At 33.8% G+C, this 25,624-nt stretch overlaps 1 protein-coding gene across 7 annotated transcripts in view; it reads left to right on the top strand.

The window, feature by feature from the left end:
• The window catches only part of STIL (STIL centriolar assembly protein), a 129,671-nt gene that overhangs the window by 98,717 nt on the left and 5,330 nt on the right, over positions 1-25,624 (top strand). For 5 of the 7 annotated variants that reach the window (XM_074376524.1, XM_045513766.2, XM_074376523.1 and 2 more), the window contains 8 exons: positions 2,427-2,577; positions 4,336-4,445; positions 7,195-7,309; positions 8,467-9,432; positions 14,666-14,831; positions 17,985-18,216; positions 21,292-21,505; positions 22,799-23,049. In XM_074376524.1, the coding sequence (XP_074232625.1) occupies positions 2,427-2,577; positions 4,336-4,445; positions 7,195-7,309; positions 8,467-9,432; positions 14,666-14,831; positions 17,985-18,216; positions 21,292-21,505; positions 22,799-23,049 (2,205 nt within the window). Of the gene's footprint in view, positions 1-2,426; positions 2,578-4,335; positions 4,446-7,194; positions 7,310-8,466; positions 9,433-14,665; positions 14,832-17,984; positions 18,217-21,291; positions 21,506-22,798; positions 23,050-25,624 lie in introns of those variants that run through there. The other 2 variants (XM_045513779.2, XM_045513775.2) reach the window with 2 other exon arrangements.

Raw genomic sequence — 25,624 nt, forward strand, 5'->3', positions numbered from 1 at the left:
TTAGAGAATTCAGTAAGGTAGCTGCAAAGTTATTATGTAAAAATTCATTGCTTTTAGATTCCACATATAAGTGATATCATTTGATATTTTTCTTTCTCTTTCTGGGTTACTTCACTATATAACTGAAGTATTGTGCTGTGTACCAGAAGTTGGCACAACATTGTAAACTGATTATACTTCAATAAAAAAAAAAATATATTGTTGCTTTATACATGCAACTACCAGTTAGAAGATACAGTTCAAGAAAAGGCCTCATTAAAAACAAAACAAATTTTAAAAGACTACCAGGTTTTAATCTTTCCAGCAGTTTTGAGAGTACCTGTTTTCTCCATCCCCTCACTAACACTGTGGAACAAGTGTTAGTGATGTAGGAAGTACACATGCAATGTACCAAGCACTATTCATGACACTGGGAGTAAGCAGTAAACAAAATAAGGACTCCACAGAGATAGGCAGTAAACAAAAAATAAGTAAAAAAGTAAAATAAATAGTATTTTACAAGGTGATAAGTGCTGTGAAGAAAAATAAACAGGAGGTGGATATTGTGTGTTGATGGTAGTGGCAGGTAGGGTTGCAGTTTTAAATAGGGCAGTCAGGCAGGCAAAGACTTGAGGTGAGGGATTAAGCTACATTGCTGTCTAGGGCAGTGTCCCAGGCAGAGGATAATAAGTGCAAATGCTGTGGGTGAAAGATCATCTTTCATCTTCAAGGAACAACAAGGAGGCCAGTGTGGCTGGAAGGGAGTGAGGGAAGGGGAGAACAGCAAGACCTCAGAGAGGTAACAGGAAGGCCATTATTAGACTTTCAATCTTTGCAAATCCGGTAGATGAAAACTGACCTTTTTCAATGTTTTATAACTTCATCTTTTGGGAACTTCCTAATGAGAGACTTCCATGTCTTATTATTCTACTGAATCATGTGTCTTTTTTACGTTGCTTTGTAATAGCTCTCTTTCTCTTTCTCATTCTCTGTATATTTACACAGATATTTATAATATATAAAGTATATAGAAAAATACATATTTATAAAAATACATGTGTTATATGCAGCAAAGATTTTATATATATACATATATATTATAAAAATGTGCTTGTGTGTATATATGTATATGTATAGATATATGGCAAAAATTTGTTTCCCTCAGATTGTCATTTCATTTAACTTCGGTTAATATTTTTCCCCAAGCAGACTCTTTTAAAGTCCAATTTATCAATCTGTTTTTTTCTGTCTTGCTTAGAAAGGATTTTTATGAAATGAAAATCTCTTACGTTTTCTTCAGACATTTTTACAGTTGTCCTTTTTACCTTTTATTTTAATTATGAAGTACAATTTTATTTGCAATAAAAGAAATCAAATATTCATTTTAGCATACAGTTAGCTTTTATTATCAATGACTGGTCTTACTTTAATTTCTTATTGATAGTAAATGCTTGATACTAACTTATTGATAGTAAAAGTTAGTTTTGAAGCTCTCTGTGTTACTCTGAAGCATTAGGCAATTTCTTTGGTACCTGAACTCTTTAATTACTGCTAACCCTTTGAACCAGAGAGACATCAGCACCACTTGGCATTACCAGCTTAGGTTTATACTTTACAGTGTTCTGAGCAGTGATCTTGTCTGACTCTAGAGAGGAATTGAGCAGAATAGACATTCTGCCTTCTAAACCTCCACTGCTTTGTTCTATTAGTAGTGTAATATATCCCCCAATTATTTTTGATTCAACATTTTACAAAGTAGAGACAACTATTAAAAGTATTTTTAAATAGTTGAATTTGGTGTATATTTTAAGGACTCTTGATGACTTTATAAATATTTGTTGAGTCATGTAGTGAATAATAAAATGAATGTTCATTTCATCATTGTTTATAATAGTAAAATATTGTAAATTGTTGAAATACCCATTTTTATAAGTCTAAGTGAATCAATATTAGCACATCTATAAATTATACTGGATAGTCACTGAAAAAGAGTAAGGAGTTCTGAAGTATAATATAGAATAGTGACATGGAAAGAAATCCAAGATAGCCAAATAAGAAATACCAAACAGAAATAATATATATAGTATGGCCCTATTTTTGTTAAAGTGTATAAAATGTTTGCATATGCCTAGGGGAAAATTCTGGAAGTATATACACTAAACTGGAGAGTGGGGTGGGGTAGTCTTCATTTTCTATTTTATACATTCCTGTTTTTGTTTGAAGTATTATATATACAAGGAATATGTATTGCATAATAAAATGTATTTTAAAAATTTAAAAAATCAGTAACATTAAAAATAAGCATAAGCTTGCTCCCCAGTTTTCTTCTAAAAATTGGGTTGTTTAGTTAGTCTGTTAACTAGACCAAGAGACTCACATAGAATTCTTTTGAGTGTGTTGTTGTTATTGTCAGTAAATTTTCATTAAATGGCATTTTTTTTATCCAGGGTTTTTTCAGAATCTGGAAATTTCATTATAGTTCTCTACTCTGTGACACATAAGGATCCTGAGTTTTATGAATGCCTCCCTTGTGATGGCCGGTTACCTGACCTTCGATTCCAGCTACTAACCAGTAAGGAAACATTACATCTTTTCAAAGTAAGTGATTTGATTACCTAGCACATTAATGACCATTTGGTTACCTGTTGGCCTTTTAAACCCAATGATCTTTACCCTTAAAGACAGTAACTCAAACTATGAGGCTTTGTTTATTTATAATCAATCTTATTGAATATTAACTTTATTTATGGTTAATTTTGTTTTGTAAAATTTAGGCCATATGTCCAGAACCAAAGTCTAATACAGGATCAAAGGTTGTCCACAGAGTAACTTTCCCATGTTTTTCTAAAACTTTTGAAGAATATATCAAGAACTTATATGTTAAATTGTTAGCATATTAGCAATTAAAATGTTGTATCATTTTATGATATTGAGAGTCAATCTGTGACTTAGTGTTTTCTTTGCTCTATGTTATTTTTTAAGTGTGTAGATATAACAGATGGTTCCTCATACTTTAAAGTCAGTGACTATAATATATAACCTTAGGAATCAGAATAGTTTGTTGCTATATCTAATAAAATACATAAAAATACATCTAGGTAGATAGTCACAGAAAAAGTAGATCTTTGAAACCATGTCATTATGTAAAAACATTCTTAAGGCCACTTTTCAGTAAGACCAATAATAATTTTTAAAATTCTGTATTTTATCACAAAAATATTGAATACCTCTGAATAACTGTGTGTTTCCACTCAGGTCTTATTTTGTGCCTTTAATTTCATTTATAGGTTGTATCATTTCATGAATCAAGTTTTGTATTTTTATTATAAACATAACCATCTTAAATGATGTCTAATAATTTATTTCCATTTTAGAGACATATGTCATTCACTCATTTTATTCTTCAGATCATATCCTGAGTTTAAAGTTATTATTTTAACTACATCCCTGGTTATTGAGTAAGTTACATAGTAAAGATAATTTAGGTTTTCATTTTCATTTATGTAGTAGGGAGATGGATAGTTTTTTTTTTTTTTTAAGGTTACATAAAATTAGAATTACCATATGATTCAGCAGTTCCACTTTTGGGTATTTATCTAGAGGAAACAAACACATAAACTCCAAAAGATAGCTGCACCTCCATGTTAATTGCAGCACTTTTTATAATAGCCAAGACATTGAAGCAACCTAAGGGTCCATGGGTAGATGAATGGATAAAGAAAATGTGATATATATGTATAAAATGGAGTCATATTCAGCTATAAAAAGAAGAAAATCTTGCCATTTGTGACAATGTAGATGGACCTTGAGGGCATTATGCTAAGCAAAATAAGTCAGAGAAACATAAATACCATGTGATCTCACTTATATGTGGAATCTAAAAAAAAAAAAATTTAAACATTGTTGAATTCATAAACATGAAGAACAAATTGGAAGATTGGTGGTTTGCAAGAGGCACAGGGGCTTAAGGGTGGCCGAAATGGACCAAGGTGATCAAAAGGCACAAACTTCCAGTTATAAATTAATTCAATCATGAGGATGTAATGTACAGCATGGTGACTATAGTTAATAATACTATATTATATATTTGAAATTTCTTAAATTGATGGGTGTACACTGGATTTATTGTGTATATTTCACAGTATATACAAGTATCAAATCATTATGTTGTACACCTGAAAGTAATATGTCATATGTCAATTATATCTCAATTTAAAAAGTGATTTTATAAAAAAGGGGTGACAGTTGTAGAAATCAGAAGTCCCCTTCCACACAGTGTTTCATAGCTACTTTTCATCTAAATAGAATTCTCTGTTGTTTAAGTCACATCTCACAGTATGACCTACTTTATTTCAGAATGTTGAACCTTCTGACAAAAACCCAGTCTATTTTGAACTGAGTACTGAAGCCCAAAATGCAGAAAGAGAGTTTTTCAACAAAGTTTCCAAGAATCTTCCAATTAAGAGGTAAAAGATATTTTTATTATCATGTATACTTTTTTTTATTATATTCATTAATTTCTGATGAGTAAATGAAGTAACTCCTCAGTTATTTCTGAGGAAAGTATCTGTAAATCTCAGGTACAAGATGTCCTTGCTTTAAATTCATTCCTTCATACTCAGAAGTTGGAGAATAACTTAATGAAGTGACAACTCTAATGTGGTTCTCACTTGAGTTGATTTATCACATAAGGGAACAAAAATATTTGTCAGGAAATTATCTTGCTTAAGAAGCAGCATCCTGTTTTTGTTCAGTTTGCCTTATGTTCTTCTCTTCCTGTAGTTTTAAACCTAGGCCTATCAGATAAACTACTACAAAAAAATAACTCCTCTATCTAAAAAAGAAAACTTTTAAAGCAAATACACTTGGAGAATATTAAATAAAGGCTTATCAATTTGGGGGTTTGTATAAACCTTTTGTGGTAAAGGAGATATTCCCTTGTATTAGGGTTCTTCAGAGAAACAGGACCAACAGGATGTATATACAGAGAGAGTGAGAGAGAGAGATTTGTTTTAAGGAATTGACTTATGCAGTTTTGGGGGCTTGGCAAGTCCAAAATCCACAGGGTAGGCTGGCAGGCTAAGAAAAGTTAGAGTCCAAAGGTGATCTGCTGACAGAATTCCTTCTTTGTTCTATTTCTGTTCTATTTCTTTGTTCTATTTCTGTTAAGTCTTTGTTCTATTTCTGTTAAGACCTTCAGCTGATTGGATGAGACCCATCCACATCATGGAGGATAATATGCTTTACTAGTATCTATTGATTTAAATGTTAATCTCATCTTAAAAATATCTTCACAGAAACATCTAGAATAATGTTTGACCAAATATCTGGCTACTCTGATCTAGCCAAGTTGACACATAAAATTAACCCTTCATATCCCTATTTCAGCTTTCTCATCTATTCTACTATGTGCCATGTAGTGTGCTAAGATATAGCATCTCCAGCATGTGGGCTGGAGATACAGTGGCATTAAATACAGGTTTAGACATGATCCCTTCCCTCGTGAAATTTATAGTGCAGTAATGGAGTATTGAATATTCTCCATGTTATTCGAGAGGCCCATTAATTTAATATTTGTGAAGCATTTAATAACCTCATTTAAAGTTACTTTGAAATGCTAGTTTATTCTTTGATTCTGTGCTTCAGAAACTATTGTTATTTTTAACTTACATTAACAACTGATTTGTCCTTTTCTTAACTTTTTGACTATAACCATAACCTGTCTTTGGGCCTCTTTAATACTACCTATTTTGTATCTTGCATGAGAAAGAAACAGGTATAAGGTTTGTTAGAGATTATGGCAATTATTGAGAAAATAGCTTGGCCTTTTTTTAATAGCATTCATTCATCTGTCCTTAACTTGATTCTATAGGTAGAAGTTAACTATGATACAATTTTAAAATAAATGCCAGCTACGCCATCTATTTAAAGAAGCCACATAACATACTTGTGAATTCATGTTATGGTATAAGACATATTTGTGTTCAAGTCCTGGTTGTAAACATCAGTATCCCATCTGTAAAATGGGAATTATGACTCTATCTGTATTAGTTTCCCATTACTGTTCTAACAAATTACCCCAATCTTGGTGACTTCAAACAATACAAATTTATTATCTCCTAGTTCTGGAGGTCAGAATTTTGAAATGGGTTTGGGGGGCTAAAATCAAAGTCATAGTAAGGCTGGCTGCATTCCTTCTGGAAGCTTTACTGGTGAATCCATTTTATTCCCTTTCCCACCTTCTAGAGGCCACTTGCATTCCTTGTCTGGTGGCCCCTTGATCCGTCCTCAAAGCTAGAAGCATAGCATCTTCAGATCTCTCTTTGACCTCTGCTTTTATCCTCACATCTTCTTGGACTCTGGCCCTCTTGCCTCCATCTTATAAGGACCCCTGTGATTATATTGAGCCTACCTGGATAATCTAAAATAATTTCTGTCTCAAGATCCTTATCTTAATCACATCTGCAAACTCCCTTTTCCCTTGTATACTAACATATTCACAGGTTCTGGGAATTAGAAAGATGTCTGAGGTATACTCTCTCCATCTTTGGGAATTTTAAGTTATCCTCGAAACAGATTAATTAGGTCACCAGGAAACTATATTCTTATAGATTTGCAGAACATCTTCATTGTCTTAACTTTTAAGGCTTTATTCAAGATTTTATTGAATGCTAATGGAAGAGAAATCCAGATTAAGGGGACACTTGGAATTTCCTTAATATTGTTGAAAAACCTTGTCTATTTTCAACTCTGACCAAAGCTTTCATAAGAATCAGTCATTTTTAGATTTTAGTAAAATGTTTGTTTCTTCTAGAGAACTAGTGTTAAGTTTTTTCTTTTTTCTTTGAGTGCTAAGATAGCTCTGAAATGGATTTTATTGCTCAGTGTCAGAAATTTTTTGTGTGTGTGTTTATCATAAGTAAGTATATAGCAAATATTCCTTGCCACAAACTCAGTTGTACAAAAAAATGTAACTTTTTTCTTTTTAAAAGTACTTGTGGTGTGGGGAAGGGTGTAGCTCAGTGGTAGAGTGCGTGCATGGCCCAGCTTTCCTGGTCAACTGATGCTTGAAAACTAATATAAAAATGAAATTATTTGTGGTTGTCAGATACTAAATAAAATGATCCAGATACTACCATGGCTTATTCAGTTTCATAAAGAAGGAACAAATGAATACTAGATTGCTGAAGACTTGCTTTTTTTCCTATTCTTTAGGGCTTCCCAGAAGTTATCGCCAGGGAAAATGCCAATAAATGATCATGACTCTGGTGTTGAAGATGAAGATGTTTCTCCAAGACCAATTCCTAGTCCTCATCCAGTGAGTCAGAAGGTATCACTGATCCTGTAAAGAACTCATCTCACCTTTATAGTTAGAAACCTAACAAGTCTCTTCATGTTAAAGCACTCAATAGTATTACCTAGAACTTAAGTTTCATTCTAAGGTGTATCTAGCTAGCTATAGCTATACAGTTATGTCTATATATATATAGGTATATATATTTCTCACAGGTACATATAACTATTATATGTATTAATATATATGCATATATACCTATATTATAATAAGTACATGTAATTATTATTCCCAGAGAAAACTGAGGCACAGATTGTTTAAGTTACCTGCCCAGGATTACACAACGAGTAAGTAGTAGTAGTAAAGCTGTAGTTCAGGAGGTTGAGAATTTAGTAGAGCTAGTAATTCAAGAGGGTTGGTTTCTGATGCTTTTAACCCATGTGGACTCTACATTCTATACCATCACCAGAGCTTGACATCAGTCCTTATTACCATATTCTGAGAAGTCATTCTACTTGCTTCTGGAAAGTACTAATAGCCCGTCATAATTGTTTTTATTGCAGCCAACCAGTGGGTTATTTTAGATTTGTTATGCCTTATTTGGACTACTTACTTACTAGAAGAAAAAGGAATGGGCAAGATTTCTTAAAATTAGTGTTACAACTAGATTTACCACAGTATTTTGTTTACTCTTTTCTGCTCTCTTCCAACTCTTAATTTGTATCGGTGAAAAGAGTAACAGTGAATAATTTCACTTAGTAGACAAATGTTCTGAAATGCTTATTTGAAGACCCTTTCTTATTTAAGGTGCAGAAGCATTTGTTACTAGATCTGTTACTCATCCTGTGATAGTTTTTCTGCAGGGAGAGGGTAAAGAAAACTCTGTTACAAAATAGTTTCCCATACTGTGTTCTACGATCTAAGTAACACTAATCAGCGTTTTAATGAAAGGAGTGTCATCATTAAATAAGTTTGTGAGGACAAGGACTTTGTTTATTTTGCTCATGATTGCATTCCTAGTGCTAGCACATAGAATTTGCCCAGAAAATATTTGTCCCCTGTCTAAATAAAGATTAAGCACTTTTTAATAAGTAACTGGAAATAATTTGGGAAATACTAGTCTAAGGAAAATGAAGCATATATCATTCTCCTAAAAGGTACTTTCTCCTCTTTCATTTCTTTCCCATTTGTAGGTTTCTAAGATCCAGCCATCAGTTCCTGAACTTTCACTTGTGTTGGATGGCAACTTCATAGAATCAAACCCTGTGCCTAACCAATTGGAAATGGTGAATAATGAAAATCCTCCTTTGTTGATTAACCATTCTGAACACTTTGAGACATTGCAGCCCCAGCTTTATGATGAGAAACACAGCCCAGAAGCTGAAGCTGTGGAGTCTTCCTTGAGAGGGCTGCCAAGTCAGTTAAACCGGGACACTGCTCCCCTGAGACACTGCAAAGTAAGACAGCCATCTACCTGTAAGAAAGGGAACCCACATATCAAGAACACTGTTATACCATCTTCTCTTAATGGGCCATCTCCTGATACATCTGAAAAGCTTCAAACAGTTTCTGCTGGAAATGTACACAAAGAAGAGTATCCTATAAGGTCCTCCACATTTAATTCCAGGCAATCTTCTCTTGCTTCACAGTCCCACCCACACAATTTTGTTTCTTCACCTCATTCAGGAAGAGCAATGGAACTTCAGATTCCTACTCCCCCGCCGCCGTCTTACTATTCCACAAATGTTTGCAGTTGTTGTCAGCATCACGGCCATGTTCAATATAGTCCAATAAATTCTTGGCAAGGAATGAATACAGTAGGATCTATTCAAGACCTCCAGTCTGAAGCCCTTCAGAAACATTCATTATTTCATCTGAATGGGTGTCCAGCTCAGTACCGTAATGCATTCTATTCTTCAAGTAGTCCTATAGCCTTGAGACCTCAGGGAAACATGGGGGGTTGTTCTCCCCACAGCAGTGTAGAACCATCACCTGTGGCAAGACTGCCTTCACATGTGGACTCATGTAACCCATGGCCTTGTGCAGTATGCATGCACACACCAAAGACTGGGTCAGATGATGGAATGATGGGACTGTCTCCGGATGCGTATAGATTCATCACAGAGCAGGACAGACAGCTGAGACAACTTCAGGCACAGGTTTGCGTGCTTTCTTAGTTCTGTTAAATTCTTGGTATTAATATGGCTTATTAAAAATAACTAGCAACTCTTCAGTAGTTACAGCTAATGGTATAGAATTGTAGACTGTCAGAACTAGAAGGGACCTTGGTATATTGTTTTATAGAGAAGAAAAATGAGGAGTAGAGAGAGAAAATGATTTACCCAATGACACATTGCTAGTTAGGAGTAGAAACAGGACTAGAAAGCAAGCCTTCTCTTCTCTGTCTTGTGGACATCTTTTTTTTATTTTTCAATATTTTTATTAGTGAAGTAAAAAAAATAGTGGAAAATAGTACACTCCTGAGAATTGGGAGCAGGCCAGTCCAGAGAGGAAAAATGGCCTCTGTCTTGTGGACATCTTAACCTACAACATGATTGTATTTTTCTTTCATTTTTTGCCTCTAATGAAATGTCTGTTATTTACTGCAACTTTATATACAACTAAATATGGAGCCTACACAGTAGATTCTGAGACACCTCTAGTTTGTCAACCCTATAGTATGTAAACTAATTTTTAGCCAGTGCACCTTTAGAGAATACTTGTAGAACCTCTTTTGTGTACTAAACGCCACTCATTTTATTCTGAAATGCTTCCTTTCTTTAGGCCTTTATGACAAAGTTCTTAGTCTCTTCATTATATCTTTGCAGTTTAGTTTTTAAGTATTATATTGTGTCTTTTTCTTTCCTTCCTGACATCCTTCTTCACATACTTACCCCAAACCCCCGACACCTTCCTTTTCCCCTAGTACCAATGGAAACAACTGAAATAGATTTTTTCATATTTTTTCCATGATCTTGTAACGTATACAAATACATGTATAATGAACATATATATACATGTGTGATTTTTTAAAATATCTTTTACAAAATCGGAGTCATAGTGTTTGCATTTTGCAAAAACAAAAAAAGACAATGACATTTTTCAAACTCTGCTTAACAATGCTTTATATAGGACATCTGAGAAAAATTGAGCTTTGCTGTTTTTTAAACCTAGATAAATGTTTTGAAATTATAAAATAAAAGTTAGATTTTAACACATCATTATAAACATTTGGCAAAAATTTTAATGTTGCAAAATATTTCACAATGAGAAGAAAGCTTTCTCATTTTTTGTCTTGTTTATAAAAAGATATAGAGGCTAAAAAGATCTTTTAGGTTATTTAGAAATCTTAGTTACTTGAGATTTATATATTTAAAATGTAAATTATAGACTACTGGCTCTGGTGTGGATTATCTGAATCATTATACTTGGAGAATACAAAGTGTGATAGAGAAAATGCTTCTATGGTAAATACATAGTATTTTGCTCATGTGAATTTTAAAAAAAAATTTTTTTGTCGGGGGGAAATTAGGTTTGTTCATTTATTTATTTATTTTTAAAGGCAGTCCTGGGGATTGAACCCAGGACCCTGTGTACATTAAGCATGCGCTCTACCACTTGAGCTATACCCTCCCCACGCGTGAATTTTTAAATACTTTTTTTCTAAGTATCTTCTTACTTAAATTTTTTAGAAAGTATAACACATTTTCTATGTATGTATATATACAACTATCTTATTCTGCATAGGATTCCATTATAACGTGGAACAAAAGTTCTAATTGGTGTCCTAGCATTATTTCAACAGTTTGAAGTTTCGACTGTTGAAAACAGTGCAGCAGTGAACACCCTTACACTTGCATCTTCCTGCATATGTGCATGTATCTCTGCAGCATAGATCCCTAGAAGTAAAATTGTGAAGCCAAAGAGAAAACACATTTTAAATGCTCAGAGATACCCAAACTAGCTCCTCTTCTAATAGTCAAAGTCTCATTTTGGTGTAGTGGTTAACACGTTGTTCACCATGGCACTCAAATCTGGGTAACAGTTATATTTCCCAGGGGCAACCCATCCACAGTGTTAAGGGAAGTAGGCTCTGGCACCAAGCTCCTTGGGTTCTAGTCCAGTTTCAGTGTGGGCTAAGTTACGCCATCTTGGGCAAGTTACTTTATCTCTCTGACTTAAATTTTCCCATCTACAAAATAAGAATACACATAAGTGGAGTTCTAAGGACTGAATGAGTTACCAGGTAAGGGCTTAGAATAGTGCCTGGCATATAGTTAGTGCTCAGTAAATGTTAACTACTGTTATTTTGATGTCAGTTAAGACATCACTTCTTATCCTGTTGCTCAAGCCAAAATCCTAGGCATGAAAATTTCAGGCTTTTACTTTCTAGATGTATCCTGAACCTTAACTATGCTTTACCATCTTTCCTGCTACCACCCTAATTCAAACCATTGTTTTCTCTTATCCATACACGCTGCTTCCAATACTGTCCCCTCATGTCTCCTGCAGTTGGAAATGCCAGAGTCATATTTTTAAGGCTCAACTCAGAGCATAGGGAGCCTGCTTAAAGCTCAATGGTTTTCCATTGCAATTAGAATAAAATCGAAATTCCTTATCTTGACCCTCAAAACCCTTGGGTTTCTGTCTCCCTCTCCTAGCTCATCTCTTGCCACTGCTTTACGTGCTCACTGCGCTTCAGCTGCAGAGGTATGCTTTTTGTTCTTCAGAAACATGAACGTGTTTCCACTTTATGTGCTTAGGCTTTCAGTCCCCTCTACATGAAACATTCTTTTAATTCTTTTAATGACTAGCTCTTTTGCATCATTCAGGCCTTTAATTACATGTTTTTGGTTTTTGTCTCTAAGGAGTTCTAAGAAGGGAGCTTACAAGATTCATACTGTATTCTTTAGCACCTTGAATAATACTTCACTTAAAATAGTTGTTTAACACATATTTTGTAACTTGAATGAGTGAAATAGGCCACCAGAAAAGTTAAACCAAATTAATACTCCAAAACAGGTTTCCCACATCTCCAGTATTGGGCATCTTAACTCAAATTATTACCAATTTTAGTAATAGAAACTGTTTTAATTTGCATTGTATTTTAAGTTAGATTGATCAGTTTGTTATTTGTTGGCCACTTGTATCTTCTTTCCGTAAAGTCTCTATGTCACTTACCCATTTTTCTGTTAAGTCCTTTTTTAACCATTTTATAAGAGCTTGTTGTACATTAAGGAAATTGGTTCTTTATCATCTGTCTACATGTGGTATTTCTTAGTTTGCCTTGTGTTTTGTGTTTTAACCATTTGTTTTGTACAGGATAATCCAGTTTAGACATAATTAGATATATCAGTCATTTTTCTTTTTGTGTTTTGTATTATGTTTAGAAAGGCCTCTTCCCTTTAAGATTATAAAAAAATGTACTCTCCATCCTCTCTCCCCCTCCAGGATTATATTTGTTGCTTTGTTTTATTTTTGATATATGAAATGAGATTTTGTTCTTTCTAATCCTCAGATGACTGGCCCCATATATTTACTGAAAAATGTCTTTTCATTAATGATTTGGAAATGCATTTTTTTAATTGTATAATGAAAATATCTTGCATTTGCATCTTTTTCTGTACTGTATTCTCCATTGATCTACCTGTCTATTCCAGCACTGCTACCATTCAGTTTAATCACTATAGTTTTATAATAAATCTTTTATTAAGTGTTTCCTATATGATCTCTCTAAACCTCACTTTTCTCATCTATAAATTGGGAGCAATGATTGGTCTTATATGTAGAGTCAAACGTTAAATGAATATGTGTGTGTGTGTATATATATATATATATATACACACACACACACACATATAGTCCTTAGTGTAGGACAAAGCTATAGTAAACACTCAACAAATTAGAGCTATTTTATATATCTCAGTCCTCACAACTGCCTTAGTTTTAGGTAATAGTGAAGCTCATAGTGGTTAAATAGCTTTTCCAAAGGGTAGCGGAGTAGGATTTAAACTTGATACTTAAAGCCCATGCTCCAGACCACTGTAAGTACACATGCCATTTTGTATTATCAATGCCAGTCATATCTCTACAGATCCCAACAATTCATTGATAATATTTATTTTCCCATATTAATAAAGTTAATCTGCTAAAACTAATGAGATGAGTTGAACACAGTAGTATAATTTATAGGGAAATAGAAGGGAGGCTTTTCAATTCCTAGGGGTATATCCAAGAAAAATGAAAAAATATGTTCACACAAAAACTTGTACACAAATATTCACAGCAACATTGTAACAGCCAAAAGTGAAACCAGTCAAAGTCCATAAACTGATGAACTGGTAAACACAATGTGACATAACTATACAATGGAATATTTCAGTCATCAAAAGGAATAAAGTACCAATGGATACTGCAGCACGGATGAAATTTGAAATATTATGCTAAGTGAAAGAAGCAAAATAATAAGACCACATATTGTTTGGTCCCATTTATATCAAAAGTCCATAATAGCAAGTCTATAGAGACAGAAAGTAGATTAGCTAGCGGCTAGGATCTGGGGCCATGGAGAGTGACAGCTAGTAGGAACAGAGCTTTTTATGGGGGTTGATAAAAAATGTAGAATTAGATGGTGGTGATGGATGGAAACTTTGTGACTATACTAAAAACCACTGAATTGTATACTTTAAAGGGATAAATGTTACAGTGTGTGAATTATATCTCAATCAGAGGAAAGGAAGCTTTTGGTGTTTGAGCCTTAGCTTTGCCACTTCTTAGTTATGTAACCTGGGCAAGTAACTTTAATTTTAGTGCCTCAGGTTTTCTTCTCTGTAAAGTGTATTTAATAGTAGTAAGTTATTCGTGGGATTGTTATAAAAATCATACTCAAAAGCTCTTATTATAGTGTCTTATAAACAGGAAGCACTCAATATTACATACTGTTATTAATATTTCCAGTTTCAGCATGACCAAACATGGGCAATTCTAGTTAACCTTTATGAGAAGAATCTTGTTCAGATTTTGTATATGGAGTTAGAGTATACCTCCTGTCTTACTTTTGATGTGTAAGTGAAATAGGAATAAAATGTTGATTTAAAGTTTTAACAGTAAGGCTTTTCTACATGAGTGTCAATTTATGAATGCTAATATAAACACCTGTATGTTTTTACTTTCAAATTTATGCTTAGCTCACTTAAGTGTGTTTCTTAATAACTAATGAAAATGATTTTCTGCATTGAATAAGTTTTATGGTGTGATTCGTTGAAACATGAGAAAATATAGTTAAAAGTTAATTATTTATAACTGGGTACTTTGTGATTCATTTTTAATGTCTTCTGCCAATTTGGTTGAGTATTTCACTGCCAGTTGAAAGTATGTTTTTAATTGATACAGATTCAGCGTTTGTTGGAAGCACAGTCTCCACAGCCCTGCTCCCCTAAGGCGACCACTGGTGAAGACACAGTGCAAGCTGCGAGACAGACGGAGTCGGTTTCCATAGAAACACAGTCTCCCCCTGGTTTGCACATGAGAAAAAGTGTAAGCATTGCTGTGAGCACAGGTAATTTCTTTTTTTTTTTTTCATTTGTGCATGGCACAAATAGAACCGAAACCAAGTTGATGAGAGTATAACTTGTTTAAGTCTTTGTGTAATTTTACTCTTTATGAAATAAAACTATACCTGAGAGCAGATATGAAACCACATAAATGTAATACATTGTTTTTGCTACTTTCCCAGGCTGGACCCCATTTTAATAAGAGAAGTCATCTGTGGTTTGAGGGATCGGGGAAAGTTTCATCCATGCTTGTTGTTGATCCTTGGCCTTGAAAGGAATGTAGATTTTAGTTGGTGGAATTGAGAGATGGCGAAACAGATTGGGTAGAGAAAATGTTACAGACTCAGTGAGGGTTCTGAATTGTCTAGTACTTTACACATCACTATCTTACGGAAAGCCTTAATTATCTCTTTCACAAAGGAATGTCTGCTTCATTTGGTAAGAAAAATTAAAGGCCTTTAAAAAAAAACCTATTAATAATGTAAATGACATACATTTTTTTACATGTTTACTCACCATCAGACCTTGGGATCTTCAAGAACATCTTTGTATCTTCAGGATCTAGCAAAATGTCTAGTACATAGGGTGGTGGTGATAAGAATGAAGAGGAAGAATCATGCAGGGTGTTGATCAGGTTTGAAAGCTAATTGGATATGACAGTTGGAAGAAGGATGATTCAAGTTACTTCAGCTAAATGCAATGTGATATTCTGGATTGGACCCTGGAACAGAAAAAGAGCATAGTGGAAAAATTGGTGAAATCCAAACAAAGTATGGAGTTTTAATTAATAGTAATGTACAATACTGATCTCTTGATTTTGAAAAATGTACCATGGTAATGTAAGATGTTAACATCAGGGAAAATAGAGTGAGGAGAATATGGTATCTCTGTATTATCTTCTCTATAAATCTAGAATTATTCCAAAATTATAAGTTTGTTAAAGATGAAAGTAAAATTTACTCCATGATCTTAAACCTGGATAACAGAAGAAGGCAAGTTAAAGAAGCAGAGGGGAGGTGATGGGTTCAGTCTAAATATCTATTGAAATTGAGCTACTTTTGGAAATATGGATAGTAATACTCAAATGTTAGAAGAGTGAAGGCAGATTAATGACATAAGACTTGCGAAAGTAACAGATGAGCCAAGAGAATAAAAATATAAGACGGAGAATAAAGAAGGAAGACAGATTTCTATATTGTCTATCTGAACCCATGTATTAAACTAAACTATTAATGTAGAGGAGAACAAGGAGGGAGGGTAGCAAGAACCTCATGCACATTTATAAGTCAAATCAGGTATTACTTGGTATTAGTTAAGATTCTTTGGCTGCAAGTAACATAAAACCACTTTGAATTAAGTCAAGCAAAGAAGGGGAATTTACTGGAAGGATAGGGGGATATTTCATGAAAACCAAGGCCAAGAATGGGGCTGGGCTTCAGGAAAAAACTAGAATTAGCAACTGGAAAATGATTAAACTATCCAATTATGCTGCATGGCTGTTTTATCACCTCTATCTGCAGTCTTCACTTCGTTTTATTTTAAAATATAGCTCATTCAGAGCTCCAAAGTTTATGTGTTGTATAGTTGTACTATGTACACAAACCATGCTGTTATCCTTCAGTCCCAGTTTCAAATTGCAGAGAACCAAAATGGCCTAGTTTGGATTAAGTTTTAATCCCTAGTTCAAGGGTAAGGGGGGTGAGAGGCACATGATAGGAATATATCTGCTGGAGTCCCATCTTTGTTAATTGCAGTGGTGACCGTTTCCTGAGAAAGTGTGTGTGTGTGTGTGTGTGTATTATAGAGGGATAGTGGTAAAGAAGCTGTGGTTATTGTGAGATAAACAGACCGAAAAATGCAGTTTCCTTCTATGTCCTCTTGTAAAATTTTGTACATTGCTTATCATCTGTATCTGTCACTAGACTGTAGGCTTTTGGGATCTGGAACACTGCCTTATTCACTATTGTATTTCATTACCTGACATAATGCCTAAATCATAATGTGTGCTAAATTATTATTGAATGAAATCATTCACATGTTTGAACTGATATTCTGAAATTATTTGAAACAAGTTTTCAAGCATGATGTATAGAATTCAAATATTTTGAAACCTCAGATTCATTATTTAGAGCTATTATATGCACAAAAATGAATTATTAATAATCTCTGGAACTAAATGACTTTTAAAAGGATGTTTATTCCAAACAATATCTCATTCCTAAACGTGTATACTGTTGTGTATTCAGGAAGAGTAGCAGCACTTGTGTAACTTTCTAAAATTGTCCTTTTTAAAAAAATTTTATTAAATGTTTAGTGAATACAAAACTAAGTCATGCTTTTATTAATTTATTTTTATAAAAGTCACCCAAATTGACACTCAGAGTAGAAACAATTTTGGCTTGTATTTAGTCTTTGGTTTTAACTCTGTCTTTAAATCATTGTGTATAGCAGTATTTCTCCAATTGAGGAAAGCATACCACGCAGATTCAAAAAGTGGAGTGGTATGCAGTTGATTATTTTATATTTTGTAAATATATTCTTATGAGTATTGAGGAAAATATAACTAGCACATAAAATCTATGATTTCACAGAAATTATGAAGCTAGATAAAAATAAAGTGAGTTGATTTAAAGAAAATCAATAAGCAAATAATACACACAGATAGTTCTGCAAATAATTGTGCAAGCAATCCATAAACTTTTGAAAACATTTGATTTTTAAATACTTGCCTGATACTATATATGTCTGATACATTCCTAACACAGTTTCATAAATATTGTATTTAAGGATCAAAATCAGAGAGCCTTGGGATTTGTATTTTATATATTTTCTCCTGTTTTTCAGAACAACAGTTTTCAAAACACATACACACCTCAAATTGTATTCAGAACCTTAATACATAAAACACATCATTTGAGAGCCACACCTCTTGAAGAGGCAGGGCCCAGAATGTCTTCTTTCCCTTTGTGCCTCAGTTTTCTCTCTTTTCACCTTTCACTTACCTCTTCATGGCATTTCTGAGAAAATATAATCTGAAAACAGTTCTAGGTAATTGTGTTAAAATAAATTAGCTAGCGTTCGTTAACAAAAGGTTGCCAGAGAATGATTTTTATAATTGAATATTTATTTCAGTATCTGTTACATCTTTTAACTCCCAGGTGCCAGCTTGTTTTGGAATGTGGCAGGTGATGATCAAGAGCCTGAATCTCAGCTGAGGCAAGATGATACCAAGATTTCCAGTGAGGACATGAATTTTTCTGTTGATATTAATAATGAAGTCACAAGCACTCCGGGTAGTGCCTCTTCATTAAAAGCGGTTGATATTCCCAGTTTTGAAGAGAGCAACATTGCTGTGGAAGAAGAATGTAATCAGCAACTTTCTATATCCAAGTAGGTCTATTCATCCTACTTCTTTTTTTTTTTTCTTTTTAAATTCTAATATTCTTCTGGTGTTCTAACTTGGAAACTATTTGTTTTGTAAAAGTATTTTCGTTGATGTCTTTCCTAATATGATTCCTATGAAACAGACAATTCTGAGCCTTCTAGAACCATTTCCAGATGTCAGTCATTGGATGTGTGATAGTCTGGCTAAATCAGAACATCTGAAGAATATTTCCAAAATACATATGCTCAGGCCTCACTGTAGAGATTCTGGTGACACTAGGTCCCAGATAGAGCCGGGGCTCTGAATTTTGTAAATTTTTGAAGATTTCCCATATTGCAATTATATGTATGTGTGTGTGTGTGTATATATATATATATAAATAAATAGAGTCTTTATTTCTGAGAGATACAACGTAAGTATTTATATGTAAAATGTTATCTGAGATTTACTTCAGAATAACCTGGCGGAGATGAAATGACTAGAAGTATAGTTGAAATAAGATAGACTATGAGTAGGTAATTATTTTAACTGATTGTATATAGTGGTTTGTTAAACTATTCTCTCATGTGTTTGAAATCTTTCATTATGAAATTTTCTATTAAAAAATAAAGATTCCGAAGCAATTTTAGATTCTAAGCAAATCTGAAAACAGATTCAACAAATATTCTTTGAGCTTCTGGTACGTGCTGCCACAGAACTAGGCCCTAGAGATTGAGCAGTAGTTTAGACAAAGCTCCTGACTTCATGGATGAATTTCCATGAGTTGTAAAGACAAACAAGCCACATCAGCAAGAAAGAGTATAATTTCATATAATGACAACTGCCCCCATATAATGAAAATAAGCCAGGGTGACCACGTGGAGGGTATTGGGGTAGTGGCAGGGGAAATAGTAAGTAGGGTGGTGAAGGACACCTTCCCTGAGGGGGTAGCATTTGATCAGTGGCTTGAATGATGAGAAGAAGCCAGCCATGATAATATCTGGCAAAGAGTGTTCCAGGTGGAGGACATGGCAAGTGTAGACCATAAGGTGTGCCTGAGCTTGAGAGTTCCAGAAAACAAGCAGGAAAGCCATCGAGGCTGAACATAGTGACTGAGAGAGAGAGCACAGGAAATGTGGTCAGAGGTATAGGCAAGAGCCAAATTATGTAGGACTTTGTAGGATATACAAAGGAGTTTTGAATTTATTCTGTGCTCTTTAAAGCCACAGAGGATTTTAGACAATGGAATGGTATGACCTGACTTTTCATTTTTTAAAGGCCATTCTAGCTGTTTTGTGGCAAAAGAGCTGAAGGGGATTGAGAGTGGAATTAGGGGAGACTGATTAGTCGACTAAAGACCAAGTGAGAGGAAGGTGCCTTGGACTTGTGGTGGAAGTGGTGGAAGGGATCAGATATAGAATAAATTTTGAAGCTAAAGAAATAATGTAGATGTAAAACACCACACAGTAAAATCACACGAAACTGTTTAAAAGAGGTGAATTTTCAGTGGTGAGGTGGCATGGGGCAGGGCAGTTGATTACTTTTTAAAATTATAAGCCTTGTGATAGTATTTGACATTTAAATTTTTCTGATTACAATAATGATTAAAACAACAAACACACCCCTCCAGAAAATTAGAAATATTTATCTACTTTGCTTCAGTATAGTATATGTTTAACTATACAATCCAGTTATGTATTCATAGTATGTATGTACCACATTCAATCTACTACCCAGTAGATTGAATTCCTACAGGATGGGAATCATTCATTTCTGTGTCTTTAGAACTTGACCCTCTGTGTGGTTCCCCAAGTTAGCTACTTCATAAATGTTCACTAATAGTAAGAGCAATTGGAGGTGAGCCCCAAGATAAGTCCACATTTTATCTGGAATAATTATAGAAACTGAGAACAGAGGAATGAACTGTGGTTATCTTTATTTATTCTCCTTGGTAAACTGTAAACTTGGTAAACTGTAGACTACTTTCTAGAATTTGGGAGTTTTCCCCCTAAAATAGTTTTTAAATTAGAACTTTAAAAATCTCCTATCTATTGTGGTTTTTAACTTCAGAAACAGATCTGTGTTATCTGATAGAATGCAGTTAATAATTGATAGAATGCAGTTAATTACTTTTTCAGGGTGATTAGCCAACTGTTGATTCCAACATATTACTAGATGTAAATCTGATCTTTGTTCAACATAAAATGTGATTTGAATTAAATACTACCATCAGTGGATTCTTCCTAGACATCTCACCCAATTCATACTGTGGTTCCCACTGTTAAGTATTCATATATGGCACCTGGCCACCTGGGTTCCCTGTCCCTTTTGGATGTCTTGCTAGATCATTCTTTCTGATGTTAAAGCAGTTTGTGAAAGATAAATTTACTTGTCTTGCAGCATATATGGTACTAATACAGGAAGAGCTGGTAGGGGTTAAAAGAGGCAAAAGAAAATATCCAGTTAGGGTTTTAGAACATAGAGGAAGCAGACTTTTAAAATATACCTTAAGCAGTGGATAGGATTTTGCCAAGACTTTGCCAATTTATTAGAACGGTAATTCTTGACCCCATAACATTTGAAAATTCAAGTGAATTTGCACCCTTTGCCATTTTAGAATCTCTGAAGAGAAAAGTCCAAATAGTTGTATTTATAAAAACAACTGGTGGTATGTAACTAAGATTGAGAATTGATGAGTTGCAGACAGGAAATTTATGGGCAGAATTCACAGTATTGTTAGTAATGCAGTTTGTTCAGAATGTAAAATAAAACGGGGCATTGAAAGAGATTGTCTGAAAAGCCAAGTTGACTACCAAATTTCAGAGAACCTTGATTGGCAGAATAAGAAATTGTTTGTTTTAATAAACCATTTAAGGCTTTTGTTAGGATTTTTGTTGTTGTGAAAAAGATATAGAAGTTACCATCCTAATCATTTATATGTAGCCTATCAAGATGAGATGCTTATATAGCATCACTAAGAGCTGAAAATACAAACCAGAATGCTGCTCAGTCTTACCCCTTTCTTCCAAAGTTACTGCACCTCAAATATACATTAAAGATACCTTGATAACTAGCACTTACATTATCTATGTCATTTCAAGCAGCTCTTCTCCACTTGTGAGAAAAGAACCTGATGTGCCTGTATTCTTTCCGAATCCCCTGCTGGCAGAGAGCGTAAGCATGTGCTTCCAGAGTGGACCAACAGAGGGTGCCACTGATGGCTCTGTAACATCAGGGGAACCCAAAACTGAGCAAGTAATGCAACCCTTGCCTCATCAACCATCAGATAACCAGAAAGTATTCCAGGATGTATTGGTAAGAATGTAAAGCGTTTCATCTTTTGTGAGATGGTTATTTAGTGTAAAGTATGCAAGTTAAGTCTTTCCTATCTTTAAACTGATTGGGACCTTGATGTAAAAAGATTTTCCCCAAATTAATGATACATCATTTATTTCTTTTAGCTTTTCATAAATTGTGACAGTCTAAATTCATTAAGTCATAAGCATGCCAGTCATCAGATACTTAGATAGCCAGAAAAAAAAGTCTTATTTTAAAACTATGTTGACAATATGCCAGATTTAAACTTAAGTTAGTACCAGACAAAAACAAGAATTTGCAGGGAGTTTGAAAATTAGAAAGCAGTAGAGTGTTTATGATAATATTTATTGATTTCAGTGCAGGTAAGCAGATTTGAATTGACTACTTAGCTTAGACTAAGAAAATTGAACTAAGTAAAGTGGATAATATAAAAATGAATAATATAAAGATGAATATGACAATCTCTGCCCTTGGAAACCTGGGGGAAATAGTACCTGGATACCAGTAACAACCAGTCACAGGACAGGATGAGAAGTGCTGCAAGCAAAGGCAGCACACAGTAAAAAGTGGTAATTCTGTTTGGAGGAAATAGTCATCTTGGAAAAGGTAGAATATAAACTGGGACTTGAAGGTCGAATGACCATGGCTGTCACTTACAGTCAGATTGTAGACTAGGGAACGTTTGATTTCTCCGTTTATAATTGAAGGCTAATTAAACATGCTTCATAGGGCCCTAAGTCTTCATCACCTGATACGTATTATTTGCATGTTAGGTCCTAGACTGGTACTAGCAGCCACGTGCTCAGGGAATGAAATGTGCTCTAATGTCAGGCAGAGGTAGTAGCACAGGTCATTCTCATTCAGTGAGAAAAGAGAAGAGTCAAATTCTGAAAGTAACATAAAGATCTAATTTATAACTCTAAAACATTACAATTTTTCAAATGAGAGCATGATTTTAAACTTGTTCATAAAGAATTTAATATAAATCCTTGAAAACACTTGAAATATTACTCAAATGATTTTGTATCTGTTGGTTTTAAAATGAACAAGTCCTGAACAAACATCCCAAGTTTTCTCTAGGATCTGATTAAATCAGTCAGTCATTCATTAGGATGGGCTTCATTTATAAAAACAGTATAAAACTTGACAGATGTACTTGATACTTTGTAAAATTTAGCAAGGTAATATTTTGCTCTTCTCTGGCATTACTTAATGCTATTCATTGCATTTTTGTTTCCTAAGACTGTTAATAGCGGTTTTTCAAAAATGTCCTTTCTCCCTTTTCATCAGGGTCAAGGGAACCACCTATTGAATAATCCCCCCAAGGAAACTGAGCAGCCATCTACCAAAGCAGTAATTATCAGCCATGAATGCGCCACAACCCAGAATGTTTACCATACAAAGAAAAAGAAACATGATTCAGGACTGGTGGACAAAGACTGTGTTCTTAATGCAACCCTTAAGCAGCTAAGAAGCCTTGGAGTAAAAATTGATTCACCCACTAAAGTGAAGAAAAATGCACATAAAGTGGATCATGCTAGGTAAGTTTAAACTTTGTTTTAAAAGATAAAAAAAAAAAAATATATTGCAGCAGTCTCATGAGAAAAGGTATAAGCTTGCCACTCAATTCAGTTGACTCATCATTTATTCAGGGCCTACTATGTATGTGATGAATAAAAGATTGTCTCTACGCTTTGGATTCTTTATTTTAGCAGAAGAGTGGGTTATATATATAGGTAATTTGAAACATAATTGGGAAATATCTCCTGGGTAAAGATGCCAACAAAATGCTCTGGGAGTCTTGGAGAAAGAGAGATGAGCTTTTACTCATTTTTGGTGTCTGGAAAGATTTTCCTGGAGGTAATAGTGTCTGCCCCAGCTACTGGACGTATGGTTAATGCAGTTGTGCCATCTAAAAGGCAGAAACGTTCCTTTTTCTAGGAATATGTTTTGAAGAATATAGTTATATGACCCTTAATGCTCACCAGTCCCAGCTGGCCATGTTCCTCTGTTTAGATTCTTCATCATTAAGGATCACCTCAACACATACTTGTTTTTAAAGGGATAAAATCTGGAAATTATGTTATTAAGGATAGTATGTTTTCTGTTAATTATTTTTGATGTTATTTTCTAGTTACAAAAGTAACACAGTCTCATGATTTAAAAAGGTATCAAATAATACACAAGAATATCAGATAAAATGCAAAAGCACCCACTTCCCAAACTCCTCAGTCTGATTCCTCCTAGGCTGTTTCTTTGGTATTCTTCTAGAAATGCTCTCGGTACATTCAAGTATATATCTGTGTGATGAGTGTTACAATTTGGGGTTATTTCACTTAACATTATATCTTAGATACTTTATAGGTATAAACAAGTCTTTCTCATGCATTTAAATAGCTGTGTAATATTCTGTTTACCCATGTACTATAATATAGTGAACCCCAGTTCTCTATTAATGCACTTTTAGGCTGAATCTCTTATTTCTTATCTCAGACAATGCTAAGTGAACATCATTCTACAGGTACTTGTACAGGTATCTTTGTTGGATAGATTCCTGGAAGTAGGCAGGGTCAAAGGACATGTGCATCTGAAGTTTTGGTAGATGTTGCCATGCCTACCAAAGTAGTTGTACCAGTTTATATTCCTGCCACCAATGTGGAAGAGCGAAGCTAGCGTTTTTGAAGGTTTTATTTCAGTACTTTTGAAACAGAGGCTACATAATGTCTGTTGGAATGCATAAAGCACCCTGCTGTCTGTGTGGAACCCTTACATTTTAGTATGGTTGTCTGTGGCGAGTAGTGTTTAAGTAATTTTAATTCTTCATAGTGGCTATCCTGTTTTAATGTCTTAAGTGTGAAATGCTGAAATTAACAAATTTTCAGTATGTAATGAATTTAATTCAATTTTAAATGCCTAGAATTAAGTGGAAAGTAAAGCCTTTTTGATGTATCAGGGTGGGGTAGTCAGATTGTTTTAATCAAGATTGTTCTGCTCTTTATTTAAATGATAATTTACATTATAAATTAATGCTATAAAAATAATATATGCTCAGGGTTGGAATTTTAGAAAATTAAGAAAATATTATCTGAACTAATAATACCCAAAGAAAATTAGCTTTTTGGGAAACATAGTTGGACTTTTGTTATATATAATTTTGTTCATTTTTATTTATTTACCATTATAGAATAGACATTTTCATTGAATATTGTGGGTTCTTCCCATTTTTAAAATTTAATTATGTAGGTTGAAAAAAATCGTAGATATACATTCATAGGTAGGATTTTAGTTTCATATGAGATAATTTTCTCAAGGAACTGAAAGCCAATGTGAAAAAAATTATTGTCAGTTCAAAGCAATGTGTTAAATTAATTATTTCCATAGAGGAGTAAGCTGGCTAAAGTTTTACAATAACATAGTTTTATCTTCATATGAAAATCTTTTTTTAAGTTTTATTTTATGGTGTAAATTGTGTAACATATTGTAGAGCTTTGCAAATAGAATTTGATATTTGTTTTGTTTCCATTGTCAAAGTAATATAAGTTTATTTTGGAAACGTTGGAAAATTTAGAAAAGTAGACAAGAAAAACCGCACGTTCATACCAACTAACTTCATTTATTATTAAAAATTTTGCTTTTCTATTTTTATTTTTCTAAAATAATTTTAACAGCAACCATTTATTTAGTGCTCATAATGTGTGAGGAACTGTGCTTAAGTTTTATGCAACATTATTTCGGTTAATCCTTGCAATAATCTATGTGGTAGATAGTATTATTATTCCTGTTTTATAGATAGGGAAATTAAGTACCCAATTTGCTCAAGGCCCCACACCTATGATTTTAAACCTACTCTTCTAACTCTGAAACCCATAGCTTTGTTTTTGTTTTGGTTTTTTACTGTTTTGCTCTATGCTTATTGCTTGTTTAATTTTTTGGTGGGGTCTTATGGTAATGTATATTTTGCTGCTTTGTGTTTTGACTATACTGTATATACCAAAAATATGTATATTGTTTTTGGCTTTTCATTCAAAAATAAGTATGTTTTCCAATTTGTTATAACCTTTTCTAAGCATCGTCTTTAATGAGGGAATAATAGACTAGTAAATGGAATATGGTATT

Source organism: Camelus bactrianus, chromosome 13 (assembly GCF_048773025.1).
Source record: "Camelus bactrianus isolate YW-2024 breed Bactrian camel chromosome 13, ASM4877302v1, whole genome shotgun sequence".
Classification (NCBI taxonomy): Eukaryota; Metazoa; Chordata; class Mammalia; order Artiodactyla; family Camelidae; genus Camelus; species Camelus bactrianus.